This window comes from Magnolia sinica, chromosome 5, assembly GCF_029962835.1.
Source record: "Magnolia sinica isolate HGM2019 chromosome 5, MsV1, whole genome shotgun sequence".
Classification (NCBI taxonomy): domain Eukaryota; kingdom Viridiplantae; phylum Streptophyta; class Magnoliopsida; order Magnoliales; family Magnoliaceae; genus Magnolia; species Magnolia sinica.
This window is the reverse complement of record NC_080577.1, coordinates 106,999,673-107,012,797: the sequence shown is the minus strand read 5'-3', so window position 1 is coordinate 107,012,797 and position 13,125 is coordinate 106,999,673. Positions and strand designations below refer to the sequence as shown.

The window sequence follows — 13,125 nt, the reverse complement described above, 5'->3', positions numbered from 1 at the left end:
TAAGCCATTGATACAGTTCAGGCTCAGCCGATATAGACAATCTGTTGTGCCCAGGAATGATTTTGAAGTCTGCCATAAATGTTTGAGGCCCGGTATGTACAGGTCAGGATCAGTCCTGTAATAAAGGCCCATGGGAAGGACCCAAGCATAGCTTTTACAAAATTTCTATTAAAGGATCAGCCCAAGCCTACCGACAGCTTCGTTCAGGATTTCAATTGGCGGTGCAGTTCTCGAATTAAAGGCCAATCCGAAATAGGCAGTCAGACCTGATTTTTATCTTTTATGCCTGATAGAATATCAGGCTACTTAAAACCCACCCTGCCCGGACAGCCAATTGGCATACCTATTTTCCAACAATCTCCACCTACATCCATAGTTCTAAAAACTCACTGAATCGACTCGAAACTCAGCCAAGTCACCAGATAATGTGGTCCAATTAGCATGATTGATAAGACTATTGAGCTATCACAATCTCAGTCGAAAGATTCAGGCCTAGTGACTAACAAGAGTCAGGCTGTTATTCCATAGATTGAACCCGCAATTTGTGCTGTAGGAAGCTAAGACTTCAAATGCTGCGCTTAGCCATTCAAGTGGCAGAGTAATGCACATTAGATATGTTTCCAATTAATTAATTTAATTATTATATGGTTGAGTCGAGCAACGTTAAGACCTGAGCCAGGCAGATTTCAAGTCGAGGTTTTGGGTTTTGGAACTATGCCTACATCACAAGGTTGAATTCACATTCCATTCCCATGATCAACGAGATGATTTACAATGGAATGCATCTCAAAATTGTTAAATATACAATGGATTCAATTCTGAAAATAACAAACCTCTCAAGAAAGAATAACAGATTTCCTTGTCGCGATAGTAAGAAGAACCTGGGACTATTGAAAACCATCATCTGATTGAGGAACTGGCTCAATCACGAAAAAAAGAAGCAAGCTTCATGATCTCTCGAAAATGCCTTTAACATATATCATTCCTTTCTCACTAAGCTTAAGGTCCTTCCTCATTTCTTCTACTTGTCCATCGTCACCTTGGACAACGATCTCTGAGAGGCTACCATCATCGGCCACCATCATCTTTACTTTTATCTGTTCCTTGCGTGAAGCTCTTTTCCAGTAGTATGCTCCGCTGCATCATGCAATGAACGGTTCATTGAAAATTGTTTAGAGCATCACATTGCAAAGAACTCACATTCTTGAGTAACAAAATCACTAAGGGTGTGTTTGGATTGGTGGAATTCAAAAGGTAGACTTTGAAAGGAAAATGTCACATTGGAGGAAATCTGAGGAAAAGAATCCTAAATATGTTATAATGGGATAGGTCAACAGTAAAAAAGCAAGAGTTGTTTCTCAAAAAAGGTGGAAATCTCCACATCTTAGGTTAGTTTGAGGAAATGGAAGCCAACTTAAAACCATGGAAATGGAAGTCAATTTCCACAGCTGCTTTTGTTTTCATGAACAATGGAAAGCGTCACATCCGAGGAAAGTGATTTCTTCTCACAGTAGGAAAGAAGATTCCACCAATCCAAACAGGCGCTAAAAGAATTTCTTGGGAAGCATGTGAGGGCCAGCAGGGGTGCACTCCCATGGGCCCCACATGCTTCCCAATGAAATTTTCATCAGGAATCTACCATCAAATGAAGTGTAAAGGTACTACTTCATTAAGCTGAAAATTTTATATTGTAATACACTCCACGCTATGTAAATAAACAATTCATTCTAAACAGATCAGATTTTTTAAGTACCAAAACTGCTGGACAGAATTTATCAGGAAGCATACGGGGCTAGTGGGTGGGCCCCACATTCTTCCCAAGAAATCTTATAAGGAATCTCTGCCTGTATGAAGTCAAGGTATTACTTAAGCTGAAAACTTCACTTACGCCAATGGGCTTAAGATTGTCAGCCAATACCATCGGTTGCCTCCTTCAGGAATAGTTATTGTAAGGACGAGAGCGACACTGGCCAAACTAATGCATGTACAGAATGTGAGTAATGCAGCTTGGCCTCTGCTTGGAACCATCATGCCTTCAAACCTTCAAGAAATGTGGTGGAATTTTTTAATGGAGTGAGAAGGTATATCTGAAAGATCAATATTACATAACTGAGGTAGAAACTGTGATAGTAGACCCCAATTAGTTGGGATACAGCTTAGATGATGATGACGACGAGGACAGAGAAAATGTGATGATGATGTGTGCACTGTGCACTTACATGGGCAATAATGCCTTACAAGGAAATTTGGTTCTCTTCTATTGATGAGCTAATATTGAAAGTTTCCCATTGCTGAATCTCAATGCTGTCCTACCATGAATAGTGGGACCCACTTGTTCAAATGATCTCCTAGGAAATGTATATCCTAGAAAGTAGAAACAAGTGGGGCACACTTTCTATCACCAACCTGATATGAGACACCAATATTGAAATTTCCTGTTGGATATCTCACTATTCCATTTATTCAGACAATTTGCTTATAAATTCTAACTCACCCGCAGCCCAAAAATCCAACAGATCATAAACGATGTTATCCATGGCCACAAAATGGAGGATTAAAAGGAGGGGAAATGATACGATACAGCATGTTGTATTGTAATAGGATAGCCACCAATCAGCAAGGGGCACATGGCACAAAGTCACTCTTCAAAAAAATCAGATTTTTTCCCCTTTCCGGATTTTAAGATATCATGTGTCATACAATATATACCATGATTGGTGGCTTACCCGATTACAACACAGACTTCTCTTTGATGGGAAATGATACAATACATCATGTTGTATTGTAAAACGGTAAGCCACCAATCAAATTATACAATGTGCTATCTCAGAATCCAGGAAGGGGAAAAAATCTGGAAGATTTTTTTTTTTTTTTAAATAGTGACTTTATATGCCACCTGCCCCTTGCTTGTTGATGGAATATCAAGTGGCCCTTGCGAGAAAGTAGTTCCAAGCATAGTTTGCCAACCCAGACTTGGATTGTCACCAGGTTGAGTTGACCTGGGATACAGTGGGTTGACCAAGCAGGTCAAGAAATCAACTTTTTATTATATGTTTAGTATATAAATGGAACATAAAGTTCAATAAAAATCTATTAAAAAATTTGAAAAATGATAATAATAATAAAATAAATAAATAAAATAGAAAATTCAAAATCTAGGTAGGGCCACCGTTATGTGTGTGACATGCACTCCGTCCATCAGTTGCACCAGATCATGTTAGGACAGGAGCACAAATACCATGTGGGGCTCTGACCTCCGCTAGAGGCAGATTCTACATGATACATCCATCAACTTTACTGCTTTTTTTTTAAATTATTTTTATTTTTTTAAGTTGGACTTGTGCAAGTCGTTTTGTACTTGGGTGGGTCAAGGACTCGTGGGTGACTTGGGAAAGTCAGGATGGATCAGTGTGCAACTCCACCCGACATCCAGTTTGTGAATGGGCTGAGTTGACTTGGCCAAGCCCCAGGCCGATCCACTGGGTTGTCAAACTATGGTTCAAAGGGTGGTTGCCAAAAGATCTATTGAGAGACTGGAAGGTGGTTGTTGATAGAAAATCTGCTCAAAAGAGAAATTGGGAAAAGCCTCTTGTCAAAGATTTCAAAACAAAATTTCAAGTCTTGGCTGGATGGCCCAGGTCCGTTTGGCACTAGGTGCTATTAGAAACAAAGGGTGATCTTAAAGAGGTTTTCCAGCACGGTCAAGTAAGAGGATCCAACATGTTGGGGGCAAAAGGCACCCAATAGGGGCTTAGAATCAGTTCCAGTTTTCCTCAAAGAAGGTTTGTTTGAAGTGGTTTCAAAGGAAGGGATAAGTTGGGCCTCCAATGATTTTTCCGAGCCTTAGAACTTCCAATATCTTTAGGCCATGCTTGGATACATGTATCCAGGGAAAAGAAAAGAAAAGATAATGATTAGGCAATGATTATATCCACCAGCACAATTGAAACATGGAATCTTAATTGCATAGTAAGTCGAAATCTCTTATTTGTGAGACAATGGTCACCAAATTTCTTCTGTCAAAGAATCCAAACTATGGAAAAGTACAATGATTACTTTGTGGAATCCCCCTTTCTTTGTTATCCGAACATCCCAAACTGTCACATCAATGGAAAACCTTTTCCATTTCCACCGATCTCCATGGAATTAGTGATATCCAAAACCTTTACCGGAAATCAGGAAATCTACTCTGGTTAAAAATCTCCTTTAAAGATGTCACTAGAGAAGCCAATGATGTCGGGGACGAGCTCATTGAGAGAGAGGGTTTTGAGACCATTTATTTGTATAGGATACTCTTGGCCTTTGCCTTGATGTTATTATTGTTTCTTCAAAACAAAATTTGATATTAAAATCAAATATTTAATAATTAAAATTAACTAACAGTCCAAATTCAACAAGAAAATGTTTACTAATCAGATGCTTAGGATCGTTGGTGCAAGCCGGACCTTGGGCCCACAAGATACATGTTGGAGTTAGGAAAGCATGCATGATGATGGTGACATGGATCAAATGACATCTGAACTAGAGAAAATTGGTATCATTGGATAGCCAGTCAAGTTTTCCAACACCACCAAGATTAAGTGATTTAGACAAGATTTGAGAGAGTTATGGACAATTTAATGATAGGTTGCAATGCAGTTACAAGATTAATAAGTATCTTGTAATTATAGTTAGTTTGATTAAAATAGTTAGTTAGGATTAGAAGTCAATTGATTAGAAGTAATGGATCATATTAAGGTTTCTTTCTTTGAGGTTTGCTCGAATACATCACAACATATTGCAATATGATAACCTTAGCCTTTGAATCTGATCATCTTCCAATGATCCCAACTGTTTATAGGACAAGTCTCACTTTGTCTAGTGGAATGTCAACAAACAAAGCACTCAAATGCATTTATTCCAACCCTTTCATAATTCGGCTCTTTTGTTTTGAACACGAACAGTCACCATAACCTTTGTCTTATCAAAGGGTTGAAATATTAAACCCGAGAGTTTTTCTGGGTATTCCCCCATCCAGGGGAAGCCCTAACAACTAAATGGTTTGGGAAGGGAAAAAAAAAAAACACAAATCCAACAGCTAGAGTCCTGACGTATCCTATTGCAATATTTCAGGATGCATTCGAGCAACCTCTCTTTCTTTTATAGAAAATATACACATGTAAACCTATTACCAGGAAGATTTTTTTTTGCATATCTTGAGAACCCACTTTTAGAAATGTGGTGTTAATTCTACACGTGATGTCATACAATTTCCTCCTTTCTCGAGCATTTGGTTTCAGCTATTTTCTTCTCATATTTGGGCTGATTTTGATTCTGTACATCAGTTTTGTTACTGGACCTAGTTCATCTTGAAATTGGTAATTTGGCAGTTTCCTCAAGATAACACGACTCAAACAAAAATGAGAGAGCTATGGTGAGTTTACCAATAGGGTATAGGATCGTTACAAGATTTAAGGGGTGTTTTTGAAATTACTGTTATATCTATAGAACTTGAGAGTTGGGGTTAGAAATACTTGATGGTAGGATCATGCTAAGACCTTTTTTTTTTTTTTCAGTTAAAATATATACATTTAGACCTATTACAGAACAAGTTAATCAATGCCCCGTTTTTTTCCCCATTTGTTGGGTATCAGTTTTTGGTATTTTCTTCTTGTACTTATGCTCATTTTGATTTCCTTAGTAATGGACTGATCAGTATGACTTTTGGTCTATATCCCATCTACAATAGGGTCCACCTAACTCGTGTTCATTTTCGGGCAGTGCCCAATCCATAGTAGGGCCCATCAGTCATGCATGCTTCTCGATCCATGTGTACCTCTACAGGTGGCTAGCTTGCCAACCTTGCATGTGTATGTCATCCGAGCCATGTCTCAGGTAGGAAACACCATGTAGAACATCCAGCCAAAAACTGAGGCTGGTCAACTCTTTAAGTAGGCCACACATGAGCGAAAATTATGCAAGTTTCTTTAGATTGTCATTGTTTTCACGGATGTGCAGCCTACCTAATAATGACTGTCCTGCCAGAGTTTTCTGCTAGACGATGTACATGGCGGTTCCTATCCGAGACACAGCTCAGACATAATACAAATAGAACCTGTTGGCAGATGTAGCTGCATGTAGAGGTGGATTTGGGCTAGACAAATGTATTTCCTTATTCCATGATCTTTTATAAAAGCAAAATAGCCTTATGTTCTCCTATATGTGTATTCTGAGCATAGGTTAGAATCAACAAACCTTATGTGTGCCATGGAAAAGAAACATTAAAAGAGAAATAAAATTAGCGTGGATTTATGTGATTTCATGTGTAAGTTCTAATTAGAGCTACGAGAAAAAAATTAATGAAACAAAAAGCAAAGGGAAAGGAATAGGAGGGTGTGTACGTTATGGTCTCTCCCCTATCTGACACCACGAAATTATTGCGCGTGAAGAAAGAGAGAATCTCTCCTGCCACCTGATTTGGAGTTTTCTTCTCTTCTCCTACAAACGTCTTCTGCACTATCTATGAAATGCAGCCAAGAGGGGGGGAAATTTAAAAATTAAATCTTTGTTCCAATCATTAGTTTCATGGATAGGAAACTCCATATCAATAAAGAAAGCTTGAAGAAGACAAAAGTTCGACCTTTTCTTCTCTACAAGGCTTCCTCGATTACAAATACCATATTTGCAATAATTCAAAAATAAGTCGGACATGATATTTATACAAATGAAATTCAAATTTGAAATGCATGCACAGAAATGAACAACTACATCATGGCAAAATAAGTTAGATGTATGCTGCATATTGTTTTTCAACATTTGCAAATTCCAAAACAAATCCTCCAAATGTAAACAACTTCCAAAAATGAAAACATGTATGCGATAACTTCCAATGCATGACTTGAGATATGCCAAAACTACCCTCAAATCTCCTCAAATGAAAACATACCAAAATGCCACTACACTAAGCAATGGTGACTTATGTGAATACTACACTCCAAATTGCAATATAAGATATGCAAGTTTTCACCAAAAAATTCAATTTCCTCGTTTTTCGATTAGAAAATAAACTTGTGGGCATATGCAATGTTTGCCTTTGAAGCTTCAATCTTGTCAGGTTGGAATTGTTCGACATGGGCCCATGCCAACTTTCAGGAATAACACTTCAAAATTTGCCATTAAAGCATTTGCAAGCTTCTTTAGGTTCACACAAAAGTACCACCATAAAGCCAAATAAACTTCAAACATTAAGACTCTCTTCATGCTTTAATTGATAATGAAGAGAGAGAGAGAGAGAGAGAGAGAGAGAGAGAGAGAGAAAGAGAGAGAGACTTACATGGGGGCTGTGTCTATACCCAATGGTGGTAGTCTTGTAACCAATTCATTCTGCTTCGTTAGAGGGTTCTAATTGTAGAACATCTTTGTTTTTCCCTAAATCCTCTTTCTGAAATGTGTGTGCTTGTGCATACCAGGATCGCTTAACATTGTACATAGGAAGAAGTTAAGCAGTTTTGTGCTGTACATCAGATCTAACATCGGCGTTCCACAGTGTATCCAGATTTTACAAATCATCTCAAACTACCCCCTCAATAAGAAAATCCATCTTATCCTCATTCAAGTGATAATGCAGAGAAGATTTGAAGAGTTCACATGGGATAGTAGAAGAATGGCTTACTGAATCCGAACACAAGAAGCTAAAACACGCAAAATCGTCAATTCCCCATCAGAGACATCCTCTTTCAAGGTATGATCATGGAACTCGTCATCCAAATCCATGCTTATCTAAGAGAAACCTCCTCAAAAACACTTCAATCACTAACCTTGATCATCAAGAGACTGCGTTTGGGATCGGCATCCCAAATGAAGTCTTTATTATTAATTTATTATTAGTATTATTGTTAGTGTTATTGTTATTAGTGTTGTTGTTCATTATTGACTCCTTCCCTTGAAGCAATACTCAAATCTTGATGTTTCCCAGATTTTATTTCTATGATGATGCCGGTTATTATTGGTGGGGAATGCTGAGTACATCATCATCTTCTAAGCCTTATCCCATGTAACCGGGGCCGGCTACATGACTTTATTCTGCCATTTCCCTGTACCAAGGGCCATAGCTTCAATTAGACAATAGATCATCAAGTCTTTTCTTACCACCTCCACCTATGTCCTTTAGGGCTTTCCCCTTATCCTTTTAGAGCCTTCAACTCCTACCAACTCAATCCTTCTAACTTGCACAGTTCTTGGTCTCCTTAGCACATGCCCAAACCATCGGAGTACATATATCTCATATCGCTCTTTGATTGTCTCAAAAAAAAAAGGAAAAAAAAAAAGAGAGTCTTCCTGGGATTCACATACACACACTTCTCTTCATCATCACCCCCCACCTTCATTGGCACACCTAATGATGGAAATTTTCTTCTAACTCACTCCAAAAGAAGCTAGGAGAAAGATACCACTAGAAGGTTGCTTCGAAGTTCAAACAACATTGTCCTGAATGGTGAAGATGGCAATGGCTTGTGACACATCATGCGGTCCAACCATAGTTGGGGGTCACCATGACGTTTGTAAGAAATTCACCCCATCCATCTATTTTGCCACCCCATTTTAGGGCATGGGCCAAAAAATGAGGCAGATTCAAAGCTCAAGTGGGCTACATGACAGGAAACAATGGGGATTGAAAGCCCACTGTTGAAACATTCATGAGGCTACAAGAGTTTTGTGAGAAATCCACCTCGTCCATCTGTCCTACCATCTCATTTTAGGGCATGGGCCCAAAAAATGAGGCAGACCAACGCTCAAGTGGGCCACACGATAGGAAACAGTGAGGATTGAACGCCCACCGTTGAAACATTTGTGAGGCCATAAGAGTTTTGTGAGAAATCCACCTTATTCATTTGTTTTGCCATCTCACTTTAAGGCATGAGCCAAAAAAATGAGGCAAATCTAAAGCTCAAGTGGACCACATGACAAGAAATTGTGGGGTTGAATGCCCACTGTTGAAACATCTTAGGGCCATCATGGGGCTCACTTGAGCTTTGGATCTACCTCATTTTTTGACCCATGCCCTAAAATGAGCTAGCAAAACATATGGATGAGGTGGATCTCTCACAAACATCAAGGTGAGCCACACCTACAGTCAAGGGTTAGGATCGCACATCAATCGATTGAATGTCTTAGGTGGTGAGCCTATTCAGAGAGATTGGTGGACTTTTAACTCGACAGGAGTGAGGGTTGCTCATACATAGTGGAGCCCACCATGATGCTTGTGAGAAATCCACCCTATCCATCTATTTTGCCATCTCATTTTAGGGCATGGGCCCAAAAACGAGGCAAATCCAAAGCTCAAGTGGGCCACACAATAGGAAACAAGGGGGATTGAACACCCACCGTTGAAACATTCGTAGGGCCATAGGAGTTTTGTGAGAAATCCACCATGTCCATCTGTTTTGCCATCTCATTTAAGGAATGGGCTAAAAAATGAGGCAGATCCAAAGCTCAAGTGGGTCATTCGACAAGAAACAGCAGGGATTGAATGCCCACCATTGAAACATTCGTGGGGGCCATAAGAGTTTTGTGAGAAATCCACCCGGTCTATCTGTTTTGCTAAGTCATTTTAGGGCATGAACCCAAAAATGAGGCAGATCCGAAGCTCAAGTGGGCCACATGACAAGAAACAGTGGGATTGAATGACTACCATTGAAACATCTTGGAGACATTGTGGGACCCACTTGAGCTTTGGATCTACCGCATTTTTTGGCCCATGCCCTAAAATCAGTTGGCAAAAAAGATGAGCCGGGTGGATTTGGCACAAACATCAAGGTGGGCCCCACCTATGGTTAGGGATTTGGGTCGCACATCAATCAATCAAACATCTTAGGTGGCGAGCCTATTTAGAAAGGTTAGTGGACTTTTAACTCCATAGGGGCAAGGGTTACTAACTCCGGTAAAGCCAAAGCAATTTCGTCATATGAAAATACAAGAAGTCATTCGTATAGGTAACTAATTGCAGGTGGTTTAATGTCTAACGGTGAAAACTATGGGCGGGTTTTAGGAAATAGTTTTAAAGCAAGAGGTTTTTGGTTCATACCCCATTGATGAAACATCGTGGGGCCCACTCGAGCTTCGGATCTACCTCATTCTTTGGCTCATGCCCTAAAATGAGATGGCAAGATAGATAGATGGAGTGGATTTCTTACAAAACTCCTGTAGCCCTATGACTGTTTCAACATTGGGCATTCAATCCCCACTATTTCCTATCGTGTGGCTCACTTTAGCTTTAGATCTTCCTCATTTTTTTGGGCCCATGCCCTAAAATGAGATGGCAAAACTGATGAACGGGGCAAGTTTCTCACAAAAATCATGTGGCACTATGAATGTTTCAACAATGGGTGTTCAATACCCATTATTTCTTGTCCTGTGACCTAGTTGAGCTTTGGATCTACCTCATTTTTTGGCTCATGCCTTAAAATGAGATGGCAAAATAGATGGATAAGGTGGATTTCTCACGAGCATCATGGTGGGACACACCTATGGTCGAAGCGAACGAAGGGTCATAAGCCATTCACATCTTCACCATCTGCCTTTTATTACAATGTAACCCTCAATTGCCATCACCGATATTGTCATTACTCCTCCATCTTTGTCGACCCACCATCGTTATTACCCTCATCTTCGACTACCTATCCTCATTACTACTGTAAAAGTCCAACCTACCTATCATTTTTACTACCATTAAAAGCCACATTGCCATTAGTCTCCTCTGCCATTACAGTCGCTCCCTCTCCTTCTCTCCATCTGTGTGACACTGCCATCGAATGGTGTGGCAATCTCTTGCCCATTTTATCCTTCTCTCATTTCCCTCTCAACTCCTCTCATTCTCTCCCTGTTGCACAGTACCACTATCGGATGATCCATGACTCATCGGTTTGGCAGAGAGAGAGATGCAACTCATTGATATGCCTCAACCTTGACTATTTTGATCCATATCGTTGATCAGATGAGTGGCCCAAAAAAATCAATGATGGCCCATCCCTGTTGTCTAACTTTGTATTGAGGTTTCCTACATTTCTCCCTGTTATGGCCCACCACTTTGAGCCATTGCCCACAATTCTCCTTGTTGTGGCTAAACCCTTTGAGCCATTGCCTACAGTTCTCCCTGCTGTGGCCCACCCCTTATGGCCATCTTACATGCAGATTCTGTGGGCCCAACCCTACTCGTTGGTGCATGCAGATGGGTTAGAACATGCATGTGAGAATTGTGGTCCACCTCTATTGAGTGGGATCCACAGCAGTGTGCAACAAATGATCATAGCCATTTGATTTGTGGACAGATAAAACCATAGAATGTTCTAAGGTAACATTTTGGTGGGCTCCACCAAAATGCATGGACCCTGATGTCTCCTCGTGCAGAGACTTCGCTACATGCAATTAACATAATGACTGAAAAGGAGTGGCGGGACCGTCATTTGCCAATGGTCTACCATGGGAAGGGGCAAATCAGTGATATGTAATAGGTAATCAATTTTTGGGAAATAGTTTAAGGGTGTGTTTGCATGCCTATAAGTTCTTTAATTTGTAAGTAACTTACTGAAAATCGGCGCGGAAGAATGGTCCCTCGGGATCCAACAGTCTACACGATATGAGACCTTTACAAAAGCCGATGATAAACGACTTAGGCCAAGCGGTCCGCCTAATCACTATTAGAGCAAATGGGTCTAATCACCCCTCTGAATCTACGGTATAGACGGCCCTAGATTACAATCTACGACTTGGAACGTTTAAGGGACAGCCCAGATGGCCAATATTAATCTCTCTATTTTCTCTCTGTACTCTTGTGGTTTCTCGAGATGATTTTCACAAGAGGACCTCTTCCCATTTATAGGGAAAAGACCGGGAGTTTGGATGACACCATAGATTATCTGGTCTTATCCTTATCTCCTTATCTAAATCTTCATTTAAAGTTGAATTTGTAATTCAACTTCAAATGATCGAGAGAAAAACATATTAAAACACCAGAGGCTAAACCTCATAGGACCCACCCACTAGTGATTGCCCAATATTGGGCTCCATAGGCCTATGTCCAACACCTACAAGTAATTGTAAGTTACAGTTGAAAGTAACTTACATATAATCCTGTTTGCCTGTTTGGATGTAAGCTGTAAGTTATTGTAAGTAACTTACATATAATCCTGTTTGGATGTAAGCTGTAAGTTATTGTAAGTAACTTACAATAATTTAACATGTGAAAGTTAACTTACAGATAATCCTGTTTGGACGTAAGCCGTTGGTCACTTATAGGTAAGTTGGTTTTGTGTCTGGGTAAACTGTAAGTTAGTTACCAATAAGAACTTGTATATTCACACCAAACAGAACTTGGAGTAGGGAATCATTTTAAAAGCGTTTTTTTGTCCATAACCCAAAAGGCAGGCAGCCATATGGAAAAATTCCTTTCTTGAAAAGAATCCATTTGATTTTGTACCCAGTGGCACACCAGATGAACGGAGCGGACTGACTTCAGGACCCAAGCAGTTTGGCCCAGCTGATGGAGAGCTCGTGCCTCACACACACGTTTCATATTGGCACGAGTGGTAGGAAGGCTACACACGTGTGAGGACAGTAGTTACCTTGGATTTAACGGAGCGCTTGATGAGAGACCAGAGGCCAGGAACGGAGATGACGAAAAGCCCTAGAGAAGTGTAATAGCTGGCCAATGAGTAGCCCGCGTTCTCTGCTAGATGGAAAATGGCCGGCGTAGATGTCTCCACGAAGGTGGGGTCCTGGAGAGAGAGATGGCCCACCAGCCTTTTGGGCTTTTGGATTCTTGGGCCCGGCCCAATCCATTGCTCCTGCTGACAGCTGCTGCCTTTGAATTTACAAGGGAAAGATATCAGAGGAGCAGAAATGAGCTTTGCTGCTGCCATTGGAGAGAGATGGAGGGAGAGGGAGAACGTTATCTTTTGGGGTGGAATATGATTCGATGTGCGTTTACCACCGTTTGGTGGTCTCACATGCGACCCGTATGTGCTACCATCCAGTCCTTCCGAATCGTTGGTTGTGCATATGTATATATATATATATATATATATATATATATCATGACCGTTCATTTTATGATGGCTATCAAATGGATGGTCGAAAGTTAAACATTGA

At 40.3% G+C, this 13,125-nt stretch overlaps 1 protein-coding gene across 1 annotated transcript; it reads right to left on the bottom strand.

Annotated features, from left to right (window-relative positions):
- Positions 1 to 719: 719 nt before the first annotated feature.
- LOC131246604 (protein COFACTOR ASSEMBLY OF COMPLEX C SUBUNIT B CCB1, chloroplastic) lies at positions 720 to 12,924 on the bottom strand. The gene is made up of 4 exons (XM_058246897.1): positions 12,600 to 12,924; positions 6,381 to 6,499; positions 1,889 to 2,041; positions 720 to 1,137 (listed from the first exon to the last, which is right to left on the bottom strand). Exons 1-4 carry the CDS (start codon positions 12,894 to 12,896, stop codon positions 948 to 950), a joined length of 759 nt encoding a protein of 252 aa, XP_058102880.1. The 5' UTR covers positions 12,897 to 12,924; the 3' UTR covers positions 720 to 947.
- Between the last annotated feature and the right edge of the window lie 201 nt (positions 12,925 to 13,125).